The sequence below is a fragment of the Rissa tridactyla genome, chromosome 6 (genome assembly GCF_028500815.1).
Source record: "Rissa tridactyla isolate bRisTri1 chromosome 6, bRisTri1.patW.cur.20221130, whole genome shotgun sequence".
Lineage (NCBI taxonomy): Eukaryota > Metazoa > Chordata > Aves > Charadriiformes > Laridae > Rissa > Rissa tridactyla.
This window is the reverse complement of record NC_071471.1, coordinates 50,978,773-50,999,416: the sequence shown is the minus strand read 5'-3', so window position 1 is coordinate 50,999,416 and position 20,644 is coordinate 50,978,773. Positions and strand designations below refer to the sequence as shown.

General features: G+C 49.9%; 1 protein-coding gene across 9 annotated transcripts in view; it reads left to right on the top strand.

The window, feature by feature from the left end:
• Positions 1-7,926: 7,926 nt before the first annotated feature.
• TLL2 (tolloid like 2) overlaps positions 7,927-20,644 on the top strand; it is a 125,483-nt gene continuing 112,765 nt past the window's right edge. For all 9 annotated transcript variants that reach the window (XR_008467058.1, XR_008467060.1, XR_008467059.1 and 6 more), the window contains exon 1: positions 7,927-8,087. Coding sequence is in view for 5 of the 9 variants with exons in the window: in XM_054206081.1 (XP_054062056.1) it covers positions 7,934-8,087 (154 nt within the window). In the remaining 4 variants the exon portion in view is untranslated. The remainder of the gene's footprint in view (positions 8,088-20,644) is intronic.

Here is a 20,644-nt window from a genome sequence, read left to right as displayed (position 1 = left end):
ATGCGAGCGCTGCAAGTAGTTCTCCGCAACTCGCAGTCGTATCCAGAAGGTGCGTTTTCCGCTGGGGGACGGGGCTGTTACAGTATTTGCTTTTTATGAGTAGTTATGTGGCTCTCAAATTTTTCTTCAATTCTTGGGTTACGGCATGTGGGATAAAAAAAAAAAAAAAATAAGAACAACCCATGAATCTGGAAGGCTTTGGGCAGTTCCAGTAAATTCAAGCAGTTGCTGGAGAGAATCACTTTAAAGGGCAGAAACTCAATTGGGAAAAGGATAAGAAGAAGTTGTTCTACCTGGTGGACTAACCTGTTTCAAAGGCAAACCTCTGGAGACAAATTTGTAGTCAGGGTGTCATTTGCCCCCAGCCCCACACAGGTTATGGTCTGTTTGTTTTCCCCAGTGTATTCGCCACGGTGCCGGGCTTTGGCAATAACCTGAAGGGTTCATCTGGCACGAGCGAAGGGGATGCTGTTAGTTGTTACAAGTGTTTCTGGCTCGTTGATAGGTTCATTTTCTCACCAGCTCCCAGGAACGCAATCCAGAGCAGTATGTCGAGTTATCTCTGGAGGTCCTACTGTGCTGAGGCTTCATTTCTTATGGAAAACAAACACGTAGGAGCTTTCATTACATTCTAGATGGAAGATCTTGAAGACCTTGGGCTTGGAGCATTCCAAAATATAACTGTGTGAGTCCATGCTTACTCTTCAGCTGGAGCTGCATGACTAAAGCATTCCGGAAAATACCTGCATTTTTAGAATTGGGAGTTTATGTGCAATGAGCAAAATACTTAATACTTACAGAACTGTTATTCTGGGGGGAGGGAGAGGTGTTTCTATTGAAAAACAGTCTTAACTTAGAAATAAACTCTACTAATATTGTGGGACGTGCTTACCCATATGATGCACTAGGAACCTTGACAGATTCCAGTTCATCAAAGCGTAGACTCAAGCCCTAAACGTGAAATGCTGTGCTGGGTCTGGGCCAAAAAAGTCCAGTCCCTGATAGCCCTGTCTAACGAACTGACGAGCGTAGACAAACATGCTACAGTTCGGCACCACGCAGTGAATTTTATTTTATTTTTTTTTCCTGAAGGCTGTGTGTTGCCAGCTTTTACTTGCTTTCTGAAAAGTTTTGAGAAGCTTCCAAACGTGGCTGAGAACATCATGCAACACTGAACTCAAGGAGGCTTTTGGGGCTGCTCGTCCTCATTTCCCAAAGGTTTGTCTCAGAAGTTTCGGAGTTGTGTGAAGTACTAAAGCACTAGACAAGACGTGGTGGTTTTCTGGGCTCCTAGAGATGTAGTACTCCCTTTGCACGCATTTTATGCTGGTTTTTTCCATTCTGAATCCCTGCAGTCTGGGTTTAGCCCTATCGCTTTCTTGCACAGAGAAAAATGGCGTAACCTACCCGTTGGATTATGTTCTTAGCTTAGTGCGAGGCTTTTCTTGCTTTGCTACAGAGGAGTAGCTACGGGAATGGGATGGAAATTTTCTCATTTCCCTTCTAATGCCTGGCCAGAAGTTGGCAGGTGAATCAGTGAGCGTTACCTACTGTTTGTTTTAAAAAGAGATCTGACGGTTTTACAGAGACAGGCGCCCGTTTACCTGCAAGAATTGGAGGCTTTTATACTAAAACGTTGAAGAGATGCTATTGGGTTACTTAAGTCCTGCATTTGGACTCTGCAGAATCGTTTTTAGTAATCATTAGCTAAGCTGAAAGTTGATTTTTGTTAAGTGGTTTTTTTTTGTTTATCTCGCTATGAGAAAGTGATGAAACACCTACCTTTGTCTGAATCTGAAATGTACCACGTTTTTGTATGTTACGTATAGCGAAATAAATAACAAAAAAGGAAATCGCTATTCCTGGTTTTAGCGATCTAAAGAGTGACATGCAGGATGAACCTAATTTAAAGTATTGCTTGCCTAACGAAGGGAGGTGTCCGCATGTTCTGTGCCACAGCCAGGTGTGTGGTTTGGCTGAAGATGTTACTACAGATAAATCTATGTACAGAAATCCTGTGCGGAATGCGTAATTGGGAAACTTCTCTAAGGTAATTCTCCGTGAAGCAGCGTCTCTGCTGTTTTGACAGATTCGTTAAATTCTACCCACTGTTGTGCAACAGCCCGAACCCTGGTAGCGTGTGCTGCCGGCCTCTCTGAGGGGTGCCTGCGGGTATCCCATCTTTGACTCATGGCAGAGGCTTGGAGAAACGTTTTTGCTTTCCCGGATCCATCCCTTTTGGGGGCAGAGGGAAAAAATTATTTAAGACCGATTTTTTCCTACGGCAAAAAAAATTCTTTGGAAAGACCAAAGAGTTCACCTTTCAGAATTTTGAACTCGGGAGGTGCTTTTCCAAAGGTGTTCCCGTGCCCCCCGGCTTAACCTTGCGGCAGAGCTCACCAAACCCACCAGCTTCGCTCAGTGCTTTCCAAGCACAACCGACTCCCGCGTGAACCCTGAAAACCGATTTTAAGTGAATTAATGAAACGTCAGTTTCATGCGCCTCAGTTTGGGAGCCAGTGGTCAAGCTGAAATTCAGACTTTCAGATAAGACAGATTTCTGCCCCTGCCTCCCACAGACTGTCTCCGACTACAACTCAAAAATACCCCAGAAGTAGCTTGTTTTTCCTCCCATAGTTTAAGGATTGCAGTAACAGTTGGAAAACGTTTGGTGCTTTTTGAGATGGGATGACTTAAAATCCTATCCGCTGCTACTTTGGTGAACAAAAAGGAATTTTCCAGCCGTCGGTTACTTATTCCTACCTTCCTCGAGTGTCGCTGCTTCTGTATAACAGGGCTACGTTGTTCAGTGTACGTTGGGTTGTTAATGCACGCGTGCCCGTTGAGTGCAGCGAGCGCTCTGTACAGCGGGTTTCAGAACCCCAGGACACGTTTAAGCACGTACGTGTCAGTCAGCACCTCTAAAAATTCCTTTTGGGCACTGAATCATTTCACCTTAAGCGAGGCATTTCCAGGGTGGCAGTGCAATAAACTTTATCAAAATGAACGACCCACCCCCAGCCTACTGTGGGAGTGACTGAAATGGGCGATGGAAGAGAGAGCAGGGATCAATATTAATTTTATTACCTGGATTTGTCGATGACAGCGGTCAAGCTGGTGAAGCAAGGATGTCCTAAGAGGGGTCAGCCCTAGGAATGATAAGGGGAGTCAAGAGCAATACGCTGCTAGATAAAAGCAGGTGGAGGAAATGGGCAAGAGGAGATGGGGAAGAGTGAATTGGCTTCATCAGGGTGGGAAGCCTGTAACGGTGCTAATGGAGTAAATGAGCCTTTAATAGAGTGTCATGAAGCAGAGGGAGGGCGATGGCTCTGCAGAGGGCCCGGTGGTGCCCGCAGGAGGTGGTGCACGGCACATCGGGTTACTCCTGCAGCAGGGGTTGCTTCCTGCCAACAAGGAAGCAATGAAATAAGCAGGAGCGAGGGGTACTGGAAATGCAGGGGGAAGAGGAAAGAGAATACTTCGGGCTGAGAGATGTGCTCCAGGGCTCCGTCTGCCCTTGCAGTGGTGATCTACGTGGAGGAAGAAATATCTTCGCATGTTTGGGGAGCTAAGACCAGGAAAGGAGATTTCTGCTTGTAAACCCGGAGACAGCTGAGGAATCGGCAGTGGGACAGGCTCCAAGGGGGGGTGCCTCAGTCCCTTCGTTAGAAGATTTGATGGACCCAAGCGTTGTCAAGAGGGAAGAAGCAGGTCTTGTGGAAAAACTATCAAACTTGTATGTGTGTTTTGGCCTCGGGACATGTTGTATGCAGGGACAGTCCATCAGCGCTAAGTAGCTCCCACGTAGCTTTGCTCATGGACGCTGTTCAGAAAGAGCTGTGTGCATTCTTGCTCAGCAAGGCTTGAAAAGATGGTGGATTTTGTTTGCATGTGTTGGGCAGGAGGGGATTCTGCAAAGGAAAAGTGATGGATATAGATTGTTTTGTTTCCAGATAGTTAACTGTTGGTGCCACGGGTTGCACTGCTGGTGTGAAACTTCTCTGACTCTTTCACCAGCTCAGATGAAAAAGATAGTTTCACACGGCTTTTTATGTTCCTTATGTGCACTGGTGAGGCACCTGCCCATCAAGATGACACAAACTGATCTTCTAAACACCGAGAAGCAGTCATTACTCTGCACGCGCTGCTTTGGCTCCTGGTTGCAAAATGCCATGATCGTTACTTGAGAGCCATTTCTAGAAGGGTCGAGCGGCTCTCATGTTAGGGAATGGACATCCAGAAAGAGCCTGCTGTAGTGGGGGAACTTTCCTGTTCCTGTGTGGATAACAGTAATAGATGCCTTTGGACTCCCTCGCAGGCTCATTCTAATTGCACAATTAGGAACCACAATTTATTTTGCTCCCTTCTTCCTCCTTCAAATCTGTGGGATTTTCTCTTGTATGCCCGTCCACGTCTGTAATGGAGCTTATATATGCAGAAGAGGCTGACTCCCCAACATAGGCCGCAATCCTGGAAGAGGTGAGCAAACAGTTTCCATGTGGTCAAAAGACTTTGTTCCTACTGGATGGCAGCCCAAATCTCCACACTGCTGATGCGGGCAGTGCTTGCTCTGCTGATCCATGATGCTGGTCAGGGAAGCAGTTGACCCACCTTTGCCAGTGTTCAAGCTTTTATTTTTCAGCTTTCCATACCCTCAGAAAGTAACACTGCCGGGACCTTCTCTACACAAAAGAGAGAAGGGAACTCTTATCTCATAGGTGTTGGGAGTTCTTCTGAAGCACAGATGGGGATCCGCCTTTCCTTTTCATTAGGCTCTGGTCTTTGACAAAGTCATAGAAAGTAGCAACCTAATGCAGAAAAAGTAAGAGTTGTTAGCGAGAGTGGATATTTGTCTATGTTCCTCTTAAAAAAAAATACAGTGATGGAAATGCCCTCGGTTCTTCATGGCAATCTGCTCTTGAGCTTCCTTCTTTTACTGCTAGAAAGCTTGCCTGAAACCTTAATCTTTCTTGGTGCAGCTGATGCTTATTTTTCCTTTACATATTTGAAGAGGGCTACTGTTGTTTCCTCTCTACTCTGTGCAGGCTTCAGCTCAGGTCTTCCAGAGGGGTACCAGAAGCCCCTGGTAATCTTAGGCTAAGACGGTGAGAGCAAGAGCAGCAGCAAGATGCTTCTATGCATGTGAAGCCTTGAGTTTACAAAATTACCATTCCTTTCATTGTTTCTGTTCAGGACACTCATCGACGGATGGGTCAGCTGCGTTTCAAATCCTCACAAGTTTGGTGAGAACATGTACTTATTTAGGGCTCCTGTTGAAAGTGCCCATATTCTCCAGACTTGATCTCAACAGCTGGATTTGATGTGAAAGCCCCAGTTTGATGACCATCAGTGAGGGGTGAAGGGCAGAGAGTTTGGAATGAGCATCCTCAGGGAACCTGATGAGATCTTCACCAGTGGTAGAAAACTCTATTGCGTTCGATCAGCAGAGCTTTTGACCATGGTCTTCATGCCAGGGTTTGATGCAGCCTTTTTGGCCTCTGTGAAGGTTTGGAGAGGATATTAATTTCCTGACTTTATCTTTTCTGGGAAGCCAATATTAAATGGGGGAGGGGGGGAGAGGCAGGAACAATTTGCAGTAGCTTGCGTTGCTGCTGAGGAGATGTCTGAATCACATTGTGCCTTTTTATGCTCAGGTATCATTCATTGCTGTAGACGAGAAGTGACAAATTTATGGACAGCTGATGGCAAGCCATCATCTGTCTGAGCGAAGGCAGGGTTTGGAGCTGGCACTGTAACGGGAAATACTGCTTGAAGATCCTGCTGCGGGGTCTTGGAAGTACGCAGTTGATGAAGCAAAGAGTTATGGCATGGGGAGATTGTAGTGGTATCTGTGTTCACCCCAAGAACCCCCCACCGGCCTTGTACGCTCGTCAGACCTCCTCTGCTCACCGTATAGCGTCTGTAATGTCTTTGCCTAATGCCGCTTCTGTTGAGCTGCACGAGGATGGGTGAGCTGCTATTGCTGCAGCCTCAGACCATAATGCCTTGTCCGAGCGGCGGCTGCCCTGTGCAGTGCTGAATTCAGACTGGAGCACCTGGACCTTGTGAGATGACTCACCAGGGAAGTGGTAGAATCACCATCCCTGGAGGTATTTAAAAGATGGGTAGATATGCTGCTCAGTGATATGGTTTAGTGGTGGTTTTTGTCAGTGTCGGGTTGATGGTTGGACTTGATCTGAAAGGTCCCTTCCAACCTAGGCAATTCCATGATTCTATGACTCTTCAGACTCTTCAGCACGCAGTGGGGTGGCCAGGCTTTGGGCATCTGCCATTTCCCTGCAAGGTCACTGTTTGAGTAGCAGGGACATCCCGCCTGTGCAGACAACCTCCACCACAACCCAGCAGCCCTCAAGTACAATGCTTTACAGAATCACAGAATGGTTTGGGTTGGAAGGGACCTTAAAGATCATCTAGTTCCAAGCCTCCTGCCATGGGCAGGGACACCTCCCACTAGACCAGGGCTTTCCAAGGTGCTCTGCTGTTAAAGGTGTCTGAGACACCGCACAACCATGGTCCACCACCTCAGACACCACAGCGTGGATTTTGATGCAGCTGAGCATCTCGCACATGATCCACCCACCTGATTTCCCAGGCCTGGCTGTGTATGGAGTATCCCAAAGCCCAGATTCCCAGTAAAACGACCCGGTTGCCCCTGAAAGCTGCTGCAAGGCGCTCAACAAGAGGGGGAGAGGGATAGATGCACATCCTTACCTTTTGTCCCATCTTTCTTAATTTCCCTGTACTTACTTACTTATTTGGCCCTTGAGGCCAAGAAGGCCAATGGCATCCTGGGGTGTATCAAGAGGGAGCATGGCAAGCAGGTGGAGGGAGGTCATCCTCCCCCTCTGTTCTGCCCTGGTGAGGCTGCGTCTGGAGTACTATGTCCAGTTCTGGGCTCCCCGGTTCAAGAAGGACAGGGAACTGCTGGAGAGGGTACAGCAAAGGGCTACCAAGATGATTAGGGGACTGGAACACCTCTCTTATGAAAGGCTGAGGGACTTGGGTCTTTTTAGTCTGGAAAAAAGACGACTGAGGGAGGATCTTATCAATGCTTATAAATACTTAGAGGGTGGGTGTCAGGAGGATGGGGCCAGGTTCTTTCCAGTGGTGCCCGGGGACAGGACAAGGGACAACGGGCACAAGCTGGAACATAGCAAGTTCCACCTAAACATGAGGAGGAACTTTACTTTGAGCGTGGCAGAGCACTGGAACAGGCTGCCCAGAGAGGTGGTGGTGTCTCCGTCTATGGAGACATTCAAAACCCGCCTGGATGCGTTCCTGTGCAACCTGCTCTAAGGTGACCCTGCTTTGGCAGGGGGGGTTGGACCAGATGATCTCCAGAGGTCCCTTCCAACCCCCCGCCATTCTGTGCTTCTGTGTGATTCCCTTAATTTCCCAAACGAAATTTCTTAATTTAGTCAGGGAGGGGGCGGAGGGCAGGGTGCTTCCCTATCTTTCTCCACCCGGGGGTCTCACACCCCCCCCCCACTTACAGGGGGGGCTGCGCTGCCTCGTATATCGTTTCCTCCCGCCGGCGGCCGAAAAACCCAATCATAATAATTAAAAATTATGGGGAAAAAAACAAACAAAAAATAAATTACGGGTATTACAGGCGAGCTTTGGCCGGTCAAGTGGGGCGACGGGGTGTGGGGGGGTCCCCGCCCCCGACGGACCCCCGATGCCCCGCCCGGCCCGGGGCGCGGGTCCCCCGCGCCCCGGGCCGGGCGGGGCATCGGGGGGTCCGTCGGGGGCGGGGCAGAGACGCGGGCGTGGACTTGATTGGCTGAACATCCCTTGAGTGACAGCTGCGGTACCCCCCTCCACACACACACCGCCCGCCCCGCCGCCGCGGGAAGCGGCGGGGCTGCAGTGCCCGCATCCCCGGGCAGCCGTGCCGCCCTCTCCCGTCGCTATGGGCCGCGGGGTCGGCCCGCTCCGCCGTTTGCTGCTGTCGCTTCTACTTCTACCCACTGCCGGGACGGGAGGACGGGGAGATGCCTTAAGGGTGGGGGAACCGGAGGAGGCGGCGGAGGAGATGATGGAGTACCGCGACCCTTGTAAAGCCGGTAGGGGGGAGAGCGGGAGCGGGCGGTAACTCCGGGAGAAGTTTGCAAGGACGGTGGTGGCGGACAGGTGTCCCTCACAAGCGCTTCTCCGTAACCTCCCGGTGTCGCCCGCCACCGGTCCCGGGCTCACCTGGCCGCGGCGGGAGCCCCCTCGGCATCCCGCCGTTCTCCCGCATCCCAGCGGGCACCCGTCCCGCCGGTGAGGAGGTGGCGGGGGGGATGTGTGTGTTTCTGGTTGCCCCGCTGCCCCCATTACCTGCGGGTCGCAGCCCCGGGTGGTTTTTTTGTTTTGGTTTTTTTTGGGTTTTTTTTTTGGTTTTGTTTGGCTTTTTTTTGTTTGTTTTTTAATTGGGTTCTTTAAAAAACTGTTTTGCTTCTTTTCTTAAAAAATTATCTCACGCTCCCCCCATCTTTTCTCTCCCCCTACCTGTTATCCGCCCCCCTCCCACGCCCGATCGCCTCTGCAAAGCCGTAGGGAAATGCCCGGCGGTACTTGGCGTTTTGGTGGGGTCGTTCCACCCCCGCCCCCACCCCCCCACCCCCCCCCCCTTGCCCCTCCCGCCCATCTCAGCTTTTTCTGTGCATTTTTGCAGCCTGTCGGCAGCTGTTCCGACTTGTCCCGGGGTCCCTCCGGCCGGGAGTTGCGGTGCGAGCCCCGCGGAGGCAGGAGGATGACGGAGCCCCGCGGGCTACCGCTCTGCCCGGGGGCTCGCCCGGGGCTCCCCGGCGGGCAGGGACGGCCACCACCACACCCCCGGGCTCCAGCCGAGCTTCCCTGCGAATCCCCAGACTTTACAGCTGCTTGTGGGCAAGTTACCGCATCCCTCCAGCTGCTGCCTCCCTCCCTTTTCCAGAGTTTTTCGTCCCCCTGTTAGACTGCGCTCAGTTCTTCCTGAGCTCGTTGTAACCCTTTCTAACTGCTTCATTTCTCCCAAGAGCTTCTGTCATCCCTATTAGCTTAATTCGAACCCAGGTTTTCTCTCTGGAAAACTGGGTCATACTCTCAGTGTGACTGTTACTCCTTTTGGTTCCGGCTATCGGCAAATGTTGTGGTCTTGAGAATTGCTTCTCTGCTGGGAAATTGGCAATCGATACCTTGTTAGTCTTGTTCCATTTACAGATAACTTTGCGCAAAGTCCTGTTTTCTTAATACTGTAGGAATTGAAAAAAAAAAATGAGTTTCTTTGTGTGTGGTGGTTTTGGTCTCTCTTTTGAGTTGGGGCTTTCCCCCCGCCCCAAGTGCTCGCCTAGGTGTTCCTCAGTGTCCCTTCGTGATAGCTTCCTGTGTTATCAGCTCTCTCCTGACTGCTTTTAGGGGACTTGTAGCCGTATCTGCTCGCATAGACGAGCAATGTCTATCAGAGCTCCCCCGTCTTGTATAGCAAGTTGTTTAACTGACCTTGCACATGGGCTGTCATGAGTGGTTGATTTTATTCTGAAATTCAACTCGGTCCTCTTCTCTCCACGGAGTATTTTTTTGTACAAAACGTTCCCTTGATCAGTTAGTCATTTGTGACTTGATATATGGTTTGGTGGGGGGGGTTAAATTCTTTTTAATCAGTATGGGACCCAGCCCACACAAATATGCTTTACTGTGTTTGTGTCTACTTCTGAATGGCTTCGTATCTCTCTCTTTCCAGTGAAAGTAGTTATTAATGAAAGAGCTATGGTTCAGACCTGGAGACAGGCAGGTACAGTGCTTTGGCCTTCCTGTCTGAAAATGTATTATCCTTGCTTTCTCCTCAAAAGTACAGCGTCACCTCTGGTGTGCCTCACTTGCACTTGGGACTGTTGGGTGTTACTGTCAGGTCAAGTACGCAGAGGATGAGGAGTGCTCCTTTAAGGACCACATAGAGGACGTTTACTTTAATTGACTGACTGACATCAAACAGGGAACCTGCAGCAGAAAAGGAAAAAAAAAAAAAAATTTCCCCAACCTGCCACTTACCTGCCTTTACTGTAAGACCCTTTCTTTCTCCTGCAGCCCCCGCATCTTCCAGGCTCTCTGCCTCTCACTTCTGCATGTACACAGAGAAGAGCCTGGACTGCAAACGCAGCCTCCCTGCGTTGTATGTCCTCACCTCTTCTCCTGGTGGGGAGAAAAACATTATGTGTGTTATTCCTGTCAATTCAATTCAGTCAGGATCAATTGCAGAAATGATCTGTATATTCTGACTTCTCAGGGCTTGCCTCTAATACTTTTCTAATGTCTTCTTTCCCATAGAGAGGAAGGAGTGAACAAGACCTCTGGAGGTCACACAGTGCTTTTCTGGAGCCCAGGGCCAGGCTGGTGTTTCTGCCAGTGCTGGCACCTCTGTCTGCGGCGGGGGCTGCCAGGCAGCCTGGCCCGGTGTTGCTTTGGCTTTTCTGTTGTCTGACCTGAGGCTCCAGAACTGCCATTTAAGTCTGCTTTTCTCCCCGAGTCTGTGTGGGTGTGGAGGACAGTATAGTGCCTTCTGCTTTGCTGCAGCCTTTCTCACCAGTGAGCACTGTTACCCCCTCTCCCGTGTTTCAGTCTTCTTTTCTATGGACCATATGACTCTGACTCTTGCAGTCTGACCAGACTGGCCGTGCTTTCTGGCTCTCTGATACGGTTTCACAGAATCACAGAATGATAGGGGTTGGAAGGGACCTCTGGAGATCATCTAGTCCAACCCCTCTGCCAGAGCAGATTCACCAGGAACGCATCCAGGCAGGTTTTGAATGTCTCCAGAGATGTGTAGTTTCTTTCCATGTGGGCTGTAGCAACCTAAAGTGCGGAGCACTTGCGCTGTAAGACACTCCTCCCATGCCAGGTACCTATCTCTGTGCACTGAATGCCTCCAGTTTTTCAAGTCGTCCCCAAAACAGAGCAAGCAAGGCTTCTACTACACAGACCTGTGTTAGACCCTGCCTCTCCTCCTCCCCCTGCCTTGCATTTGCAGCCTTCTTCCTCTTCCAGTGTTAACAGAGCTAAGCAGGTGTTCACTGCTGAACATCCCAAAGGGTCAGTCCAGTCAAGGCTAACAAGTGAAGAGGTCTGTTTCTGTAAGTGAGATGAAGTGAAGACACCTCTAATGGAGTTGTCCCTCCAAGATGGGCTATGTCAGGACTGTTGTCTAATAAGAAGTCTATCACACTCTCTTCCTGATGTGCTATAGCAGTGACAAGTCTTCTTAACTTCTTTGGGCCTGAGTTTCTCCACTGGTGGGACAGCGTCAGTATTTGTCTAGAAGCATGCCTGGCGAGAGGGCAGCGATTGCAGACCTGCTGTGAAAAGCTCAGGCGCCTGCTATGTTTTGCACGGGGAAGTTTTTGATGGTCTGTGGAAACAGAGCTGGCGCTGTGAGACTTGCGGGAATGTTTCCATTGCTGCTGTAGGCACGGGCTCCTGGGCATGTCTTGTGGCTGCAGATTGTATGCAGGCTCTTGGACCATTGTGAAGACAAACTGCTGCTCCGCTTACGTGTTTTCCAAAGCTGTTAAAACTGCAGTGCTTTGCTACTTTTTTTTTTTTTTTTTTTTTTGCTGCAGGCTAATGGCTGTGACCCAGAGGCCGTGATGGATTTAGATCTGGCAGGTTATGAAATGAAACTTGCCAGTTCCTCATCCTTGGAGCTCATGCCCCGAGCTTGAGTGCAGACGGTCGATGGTTGATCTGCTGGTCTGGGAGCGAAAAGCCTGGCACATGCTCCTCTCTGTTGCATTAGCGAAGGGTGTAATCATCTCCAGCAGCAAGGCAGGATGGACAGCACAGGGCAGTAACCTCCTAAATCACTGCAACTGCTGAGCTACTGGTATAAACACGTGTCCAGTTACCAGGGCTCAGCTGATGGGCCGTAACCCCACTGCTGCTCAACCTCATAACTCCAGCCATCCAGGATTTCCTTTTCTTAATCTGTGGCTGCTTTCCTGCAGCCACAGCCTTTTTGATAGGGTAGGAAGAGAGGGCAGGATGCCTGAATGGGTGATAAAGGGGCAGTTGCGGCAGGGCTGTGCCGTGGGTTTGAACTGCGGGGGGAGGTGGCAGTGCTGACTCTGCTGGGTGGGTTTTGCTGAGTGTTGTGGCAGGTCACTGGAGCATGTCAAAGGGAACGGTGCAAAGGTTCCTGCCCAGATCTGCTCCCTTATAGATGGAAAAATGTCATAAGCCTGACACGTGCTTTGGACGGATCTGCTGCTCAGAGGGTCCAGCTAAAGACACCCAGGCCAGGGTTCAGGTCTGAGTGAGGCTGCCCGACAGACAGGCAGCAGCAGAAACTATGGATGCCTGGTAAGCAAAACAAGCGCATCCTTCTGGGGCTCCTCAGGCAAACTGGAACCAAAGGAATTAAATAGGCTGCAATTCGTTCTGGTAGTTATATTGGTGCAAGCTTATATGAACTTTAATTGGAGGTGAAGAGCATAATCTCTGAGGTTCAAAGTGACCTCTGGAGATGGTATAGCCCAACTTAAGTCAGCAAGGGGAGGTGGGAGACATAAATAGGAAGGAGAGCTGGGCATGGAGTAATTTGTCCCCTGGATATTTACAGGCTTGATGACCCATTCCATCCAGCGGCAAGCCTGTGATGAGGCTCTTTTTCACTTGCCAAATGAGCAGGTGAGGAGAAAAAGCTGCCGTTTGGTCTCAGCATCTTGGTTCCTAAATGCTTTGGCTCCTAGTGTAGTGCCTCCTGCCCTTTGTGAGCTGGTGGTGCAGTGTTGCTTCCCAACGCCTGGCATTTCCCTCGGTAGGTCATTTTCCAGGATGGGGACCATTGAGGGTCCCCTGTTTCTTGGCATGGTTCTGTCTGCTCCGGCTAGGCAGTTTGTTCTCATGTGACATGTCCTGTCTATAGGTTGACCAAGTCCGACCACGGACCATACGGCAAGTCTTGACCCTCAGGCCAATCGGGCCATGGTGTTTCTCTGTGCAGGTGTTTGTGTCGGGAGACGGGCAGACCTGCCTGCCCAGCCACGTCCTCCTGAGGCAGGAGCCACAAGGGTCTGGGGCTCCTGCTGCCTGCGCCTGTCTCAAGTGCCCTTCAGGAGGGTTTGTGTTGCTGAGGAGGAATTGCATATAGGTACAAATGAGCCTTGCAAGCAAGTTCGGCTTCTTTCCATGAGATTTGGAGCCAGAGAAATGGCCTTTGCCCTGGGCCATTGCTTGCGGAGCTCCCAAGCAGGCGGCCCTGGTGTGGGGAGGCTGAGGAAGGGGATCGGGGCTCTGGCAGGCAGATGGCACCGGCAGAGTGAGTTGGTCACTGGGGATTTTGCGAAGTGCTGGGAATGTGAGCTCGGAAGGGGCAGAAGTGAGGCAAGAGGTGTGAGGAGGCACCGCTGGGGAACTGAGCAGTATTCCCATCTCCCTTGTTTCTTTCTCACTAGAAAAGTTGTTAGAGGAGCAGTTTGGCAACGATAGAGCAGCTTTTCCTGCCAAACCACTGCCCCTTTGTGGGTGGATGCTGTTCGCCTGGTCGCAGGGTACCACTGTGCATCCCTGTTCCTGCTCCATCTGGTGATTTGATCCACCAGCTTCTAAATACCCCACGCCAGAGCTCTCACACCATGACTGAGTGCTGTCCCGAGAGAAGCTCTCACAGAGAGACATAAACTGTGCTTTGCTGTTGTTCTGTTCCTCCGAGCTCTCCCTCTGTAAAGGCACAGCGCCTTTTGTTCTGGAGGCAGCAAATTTCCTTTGGGTTGCGGTGCAAACATCTGAAGTTGCGCGCAGATATTTCTGTGGGCAGCTGAGGAATTTACTGTTAGGAACCGAAAGCCTTGCAGGGGTAATCCAATGAGAAAGGGGAGAGAGGATTTGTAAAGTCTGGGTCACTCAAATATTGCTCGGGTTTTGGGCGGGATGCAGATGCTGTTTCCTCTGTTGGAAGCATGGATCCGTCACGTTAGCAGGGGAACTTGAAAGCTTGTTGCAGGCCATGCTGTGGATTCAGCCCACTCAATTCTTGATGAGTGCCTTCCTGCAGTCTCGCAAGTTGTCCAGTTTGGTTTGGCAATGGTGGGAGCACTGGCAGAGCCTCCCTTTGCTTGGGAATCCCAGATTCCTGTGGAGGAATCTCATTTGCATCTTACGGATTTTCCATAAGGCTTTGAAGCCTCTGAGCTGGTGTGGAAGGTGTAGGTGAGCGGCAGTGCAGCTGCGGTGAAGGTACCAGTGCCTCTGGTACCTTCATGGGGCTCTGAGTTGTAGGAGATGGTGGTGGGTGCCAACAGCTGCCCCAAGGGCGGTCAGTATGGTGGTGGCAGTACTGGGAGCTGAATCCTGGTCTCCTGACACCTGAAGCCATGTGGGCTTCCAGAAGAGAAAGTTTCCTTTCTTTGCCACCAGTACTTACACGTGTGCCTTGAGGGAAGAGTCTGGGATACAACCCAGTCCGTGGATTCCTCAATGCTGATGCAAACAGTTACAGAGGAATGAGAAAGGTCTCACCAGCAACCATTCCCCTTACGTTTTCCCCCACGCCCAGTAGGTTGTGGAAAGGGTTAAATGCTCAAGGAGGAAGCTGACTGAGTCTTTTTGGGTGGTCTGAGAAAGAATGAGAGAACAGACTGTTCAGTCTTTAATTTACCTGCTTTGGGAGGTGACAGCAGGAAAACAGGTGGGTGAGGACCGGAGACACCCCGTCTTTATGAGCATTCAGCGATGCAGCCGTTCGCCGTTGGGGAGGCCGTGTTTTGCAGTGAGGGAGAGCTGCAGCAGAAGCTTTCTCCTCAAAGGGAAGGTTTAAGGTGGATTTTGTTATAATCCTAGACTATAATCCAAGAACAAGTTAATGGCTGTGTCTTAAAGAAAAAATAACCACCGACCATTTTCTTGCAGCTTGAGGTTCCCAGGTACAGGAGCTCTTTGCCTGGGGAGTTTGAGAGCAAAACTTTATGATACCTGGGCAAAGGAGCACTTGAGATCCGTGTCTGAAGTCCTTCCAGTGTTTAGCTGTCTGTTTGGGATCTGACAAAAACGTGCTTGATCTTTCACGTTTTGTGTGGTGTGTTGGATCTGCTTGTCCTACATAAGATGTAACACTTGGTGCTATAGCTACACCTTGGGATTTAGCAATGAACAGGACAAGGGATGGGCAAGTTTAGGACAGAGGGCTTATATTTCCCTAAAGAAGCCTGGCAGGGTGAGGAAGAGGTGTTTGGAGTTGTCATGGATACTTCTCTGCAGTAGCAGGGGAGCTTTTATTGAAGTTTGTGGTCTGGGTGCAGTTCACAGGTGTGTGCCCTTGACCGCAGCCTGCACGGGTTTGACCAATGAAGACTGCTCGTTCCTCAGGTGTTCTGTGGCATAAGATTAGTAAGTCACAGAGCCCCAGCCTAAGGCATTTGGAAACTGTGCTGCAGTTTTTACAGGCTTCAAAAGTCCACAGAGACAGGGATCTTGGTTTGAGGCACTTTCCACTTGTGTAATTATACTCTGCCTTCGCAGTCGTGCTTGGAGTCTTTCTTCTCCCTATGTGGTGTGTCTATGCCTCGCTGAAGAGCTAAGCTAGTCCAAGAACGAGCTGCACGGTACTGGTAAGCCACCTCTTTCTGACTGCTGTCCCTGTGCCGGCAGGTGTCTCCCAGGGGAGCGGCTGCTGCCCCAGTCCGAGTGGGGAAGAGCCGGGTAACCACAGGTACCTGCTGCAGCCTGGTCAGGCTTGCGCGTTTGTACTTGGGAAATCGCAGGTGCCCCGTGCCTGATACGCCGGATTTTCTAGCCTCTTTTCTCTAATATGTCCATTTCCTTTTTTTTTTTTTTTTGTCGTGTTGCCTTTGCTGCAGAGACTCTTGTGGTCTCTGCCTGCTTCCCTCTGTGTTTCCTACAGACCTATTTCAGATGTTCCCCCGTCTCCCTTTTCCTGAAGCTCTCTCCAGTCCCTGCCTGAGGATTGCTCAAATCCTCCTTTGCTTTCTGTGATGGTTTCTCCCCCGGCCCGTGGGGTGCCCCATCTCCTCTCCCAGCCCAGCAGTAACTCAGGCTGTTCTCCCAGTGATCAGGAGGTTCTTCCATCCTCGCCCACCTGACAGCAGCCCTGTGCGACGGTGTGCATTTACCTGCTGCGTTGGGCATGATGAGCCCGTTCTGTGCAACGGGCTGTTTGCTGTAATAGAGGGGCTGCTGTCCCAGTGTCCCCTTTCCTTCCAGAAACCAGAGGGAAACGGTGGGGCCGGCTTCTGTAAATCAGAGTCCAGAGCTGTCTGTGCCAAGGAGATGGTGCTGGGACTGGGGAGAACACTGACCTGACAGGAAGGTCTGTATGCTCTTTTTGGAGACGGGCAACCTTGGAAGGAAGGAGACACCTCTGATATTGAACAACCTGGTTGTCTTGGATTACTAGCATTGCAGGTACGAACCTGCACCCAAACTGCTTTCAATTAGTGCCGAAATGTGCTTTCACTGCTCAGAAGGGATGGATGACTGAGCAAAAACTGGCTGCTGTTCTGATTCAGTGACTAGGTCTTCTGTTTAGGTTTTTTTTCCCCCCTCCTTTGTTGTAGCTGAGCCTCCCAGAAATGCTGAGCTCCAAGGGCGCCTGTACTTTGATGTTCAGATCCACTCTAGCACTTCCTGAACAGGAAGGTTCCCCGTCAATAGGAACTGCTTAAGTGTGCAAGGAAGCCCTTGATTAAAGAACTCTCAATGATTGATTGCTTTCTTGGCCAGTTTGTGTCAGCCCAGCTTGGAATGGAGAGAAATGTTTAACTGCGTGTTGAAGGAAGCCCACGCGAAACCCCAGCCACTGGTAAATCACCCTCTGGTTTGGCTGATACAAATTGTCAGAGACCTGCAGCTGCTGCCGGTCCATGAATCAGCTCAGCTTCAGACCCGAGCGGAAATTCACATCCTCTCAAGTCATTTTGTATTCGTGCAAATGTCAGCACCCAAGCAAAAAGCATCTGTTTAACCTCCCCATCCGCAAACCCCAAAGCTGTTTGCAGAGCAGAGCGTACCACCGTGTTATTTTTACAAGTTCAGGTCTGCTGAACAATTTTTCTCCTCCTGTAGAGTTGGTGTTGGAGTACAGTTGAATCCCTTTGTCTCCTTGTTAGAAGCTGGTTGATGCGGTCCTGGAGGGTGCTGAGAATTACCTTTCTCCAGGCCTCGTGTCATGGCTGTGGGTGTTGCCAGTCTCCCCCTCGTCATCAGCGTGACTTTGAACTTAGATAGCATTGCCTCATCAGCAATGTTTTCATTTGCTCAGAGCTTTGACAAAATTAGCTATTTTGGTTGGTGTTTTGCGTGCTGAATTTCAGGTGAGACCTGCTGGGGGTCGTTTGTTCATTTCGGAGTTTGGAGGAGAGAAATTGATGTACAAACCGTGCCCTGTCTCCTGCTAGCAGTGGCCGTACCTGACAGAAGGGCCCGTCCCTGCTCCAGGGGCAGGTGTCTGTTGTGGATGTGGAGGACTGTCCGCACTGATGTGTGTGTTGGCGGGATGCTGTGGGATGAAGGTATTGGTTCAGTAAGGCATGGATTTTGCTTTAAAATTCCCCAGATATAAAAACTCTTTGATGTACTGGACTTCCAAAGTCAAAACTCCATCTTGCAGAAATGCCAGTGTTAGGTCTACTTGAGAACTTGTGACGTAGCTCCTTGAAGGCAGCGTGTGAAGGTAGGCTTGAATGATGTGAACTGGAACTCTGCCTCTCTCGACCAGCTGTCCTGTGCAATGTGTCTACCCTGAGACCACATCAAATAGGGGTAACAAAGGGGACTTTGGCTGCATTGTCCATGTCTCTGTTGCAGAAGTTGGGTGGCAAAGGAGGCAACTGCTGCAGGAGAAGCTTGGACAGCTGAATGGCCAAGGTGTTTGAGCTGTACTGGAGTCAAGAGTCCCCGAACTGAGAAATGGCAGTTGGTAAATGATCCTGGCAGGCGGTGGGAGGACCTAATATATTGATCTATGAGTTAAGTGGTCTTGAAAAGGATGGAAGTCATGCACCTGCATTTCCCTCAGCAAGTATCTTTGGCCTAAGTAGAGCTGTTCCTTGAGTGGCCTATTGCCAGCTCGAGCTACATGTGGACAGGAGAGTGATAAAAGATCAAGGGTCTGCCCTTCTTTTATGCAGCCTGTCAGTAGGGCTCCAGTCAGAAGAAACTGCCCTTCAAAGTTATATGCACCTGGCTTCAGATGTGTTTGATAGTCCGGAGGTCTAATTCAGGCTTCTGTGGCCACCAGATCTTGTATCCTGCCGTTGTCCAGTTGCTTCTCTGTTGGTTTGTCTGCTGCCTGTGAGTTCCCGACAAGAGTAAGGCACAGCTCTTATCCTAAAAGTGAGTTTTGAGAAGTTTTGTCTGCTGGGCCAAAAACTTTGTTAGTTATTTGCACAGTGTGACTTCTGATGCTGTCTGGTTTTTGTGTTTCTATTGCAGTTACTCAGAGACCTATAGACCATTTCGTGTTGTCCCTGCTGGCACGGCTGACCTGCGAAGGCAGAGGTGCTCCAGTTCTTGGGGATGACCCTTCGCAGGGGCCGGGGTGGCCCATCGGGCTGTTTTTGCAGGGGAGAGAAGGCTGTTGTTTGCTGTGCTGTTGATGTTGGGAGGGTATTTTGCTCTGAGCTGCAGCTGGCCCATGTATCAGGCTGCTGATGTGTTGTGCAGTTGACCGCTGCCAGGATTTAATCTCTAACCTTTGATTGTTCTTGAAAGCATGTTCTAGGAATTGCATTCCCACCCACACTGCTCCTCTGACCCCTTCCATTTCCTGGGTGTCTAAGTACAGCACAGAAAAGATTCATTAACCTGGCAAGTAACCTCTTTTTATGGGGGAAGTGATTTTCCGTCACGCTCTGTTAGATCCTATTGATTTCTGTTTTTCCCCTCTTTGGCCTCTTCTGCCATATATTCTCTTCTTTGTTCATGCTTCAGTAAGAAGGTGATATGTGATATGCTGGGGTGGGTTTTTTTTGCTGTTTCCTGGGCAGAGAGCTGGGATCTCCTAAGGCCATTGCTCGAGTGCCCAGGTCTCTGCCTTTTCTTGGAAAGCTTTGTTGTTAAGGTAAACTGCTGGTTAGTTATGGGATGCTGGCATGAGAAGTAAAACTCCTGGCTGCCTTCTTTTTTTGTCTGGACGTTGAGAAGAGCATTTTCTGTTCTTTTGCCCACTTCACCCATTGTCCAATCCCTCATCTCCTGGCAGAGGTGAGTTTGTGGTGGGGTTTCCAAGCACGCATGAAATGGAGACCCTCAAACCATCAGGTGTGCCAGCTCCTTCTGTCCTCCTGGGTGGTGTTGGGGGCTGGGTCCTGATGCTTTTGTCGTTCCTGTATATTTCATAGCGATGCCTCTGCTTGGTGTGAAATGGAAGGAGTGGCCAGGTTTGGGCTGTCCCACTGGCCCGTCGTTACAGGTGTGGACTGGCAAGTGTGAGGGGAGGAGGCATGTCCTTGGAGCTGGGAGGGAGGGCGTGGGGGTGTCCCCTGTTCCAGGAGGAACAGGACGTTGTGTGCAAAAGTCCACACAGGGAATGTGGAAAATGTTTTCTTCCCAACAAGTTCCCCTCCTCCTGTGCACATCTGTATATTCTTCCATCTGGACAGTCATCTTTATCTTTGCAATAGCTGCATTAGCATAAAATATTGCAAAAGTAAAAGCTAAATACACGCTCTCTGGGCAGGTTACCTCAGTTTTGAGAAGTCTGTTGCTGTTTACTAATGTATTTGATTTTTAGAGAGAGCCTTTCTGTGATTCAAGGCAGACTGATAGGTGGTATTTCACTAGTTGGAGAAATAGTTTCCCTTCCAAAAGTACACTTTCATCTTTTGTGTTAATTTCTCAGCTCTTGCTAAATTCCTCCTCTTGATGTATGAATATTTTGTGGTAGTCCTGTGTATAGAAGTATTGCAATCGAAGTGTCAAAGACTTAAAATCGAAGGGAGCATTGTTTCTTTTAGATTTTCGTGCTGTTAGAAGAAGCTGTATTCTGAAGAAATGGTTGGCCTGTGCACTGCCTGTCCTGTGGCTGCTCAGGTTCCGCTGGTCAGAACGAGCTCTGCCCAAGGGGAGGAGTAAAGCTCGCTACAGCAAGGTTTGTCATCCAGGTTGTCCTAAAGGAAGGTGCATGAAGAATGGCTCCTATTTACAAGTGGTAGGCTGCAAAGGCTGAAATAGGCAATTAAACCCTGAGGGGTCAGTGAAGGGACCGTAAGCTGTGTTTGCAGACCAAGCAAACTGATCCGTGGGGATGTGGAGCGGAGCGCTGTGCTCCCAGCTCTCTGCAAAACAGGGCCTGGCTGTTTGGTGCTGGGCTGTTTGAAGGCTCGCTTTCACGGTTCAGCACATTACATGGGAGAAGGGGGAAAAGCTAATGGGAAATTTTTGTAGAGAAAGAAGGTGTTACTTTGGTGAGTGGAATACACCATGAAGCTCCTGAAGACCTTATGGGATCATAGTCTTCGCTTTTAGTTGTGAGTCAATGTGGGGAAACAAACAAGCTCAAGAGTCTTAAAATGCATTAGATTCAGCATTTACAGTTGGTTTCTTCATATTGCTTTGAACTTTCAGTTTCTTTGTTGTTTGGTTGGTGTTTATTTTAAAGTTTCCTCATGTCCTTCATTAACCCCAAAGACTGCGAATATACCTTGAAAGG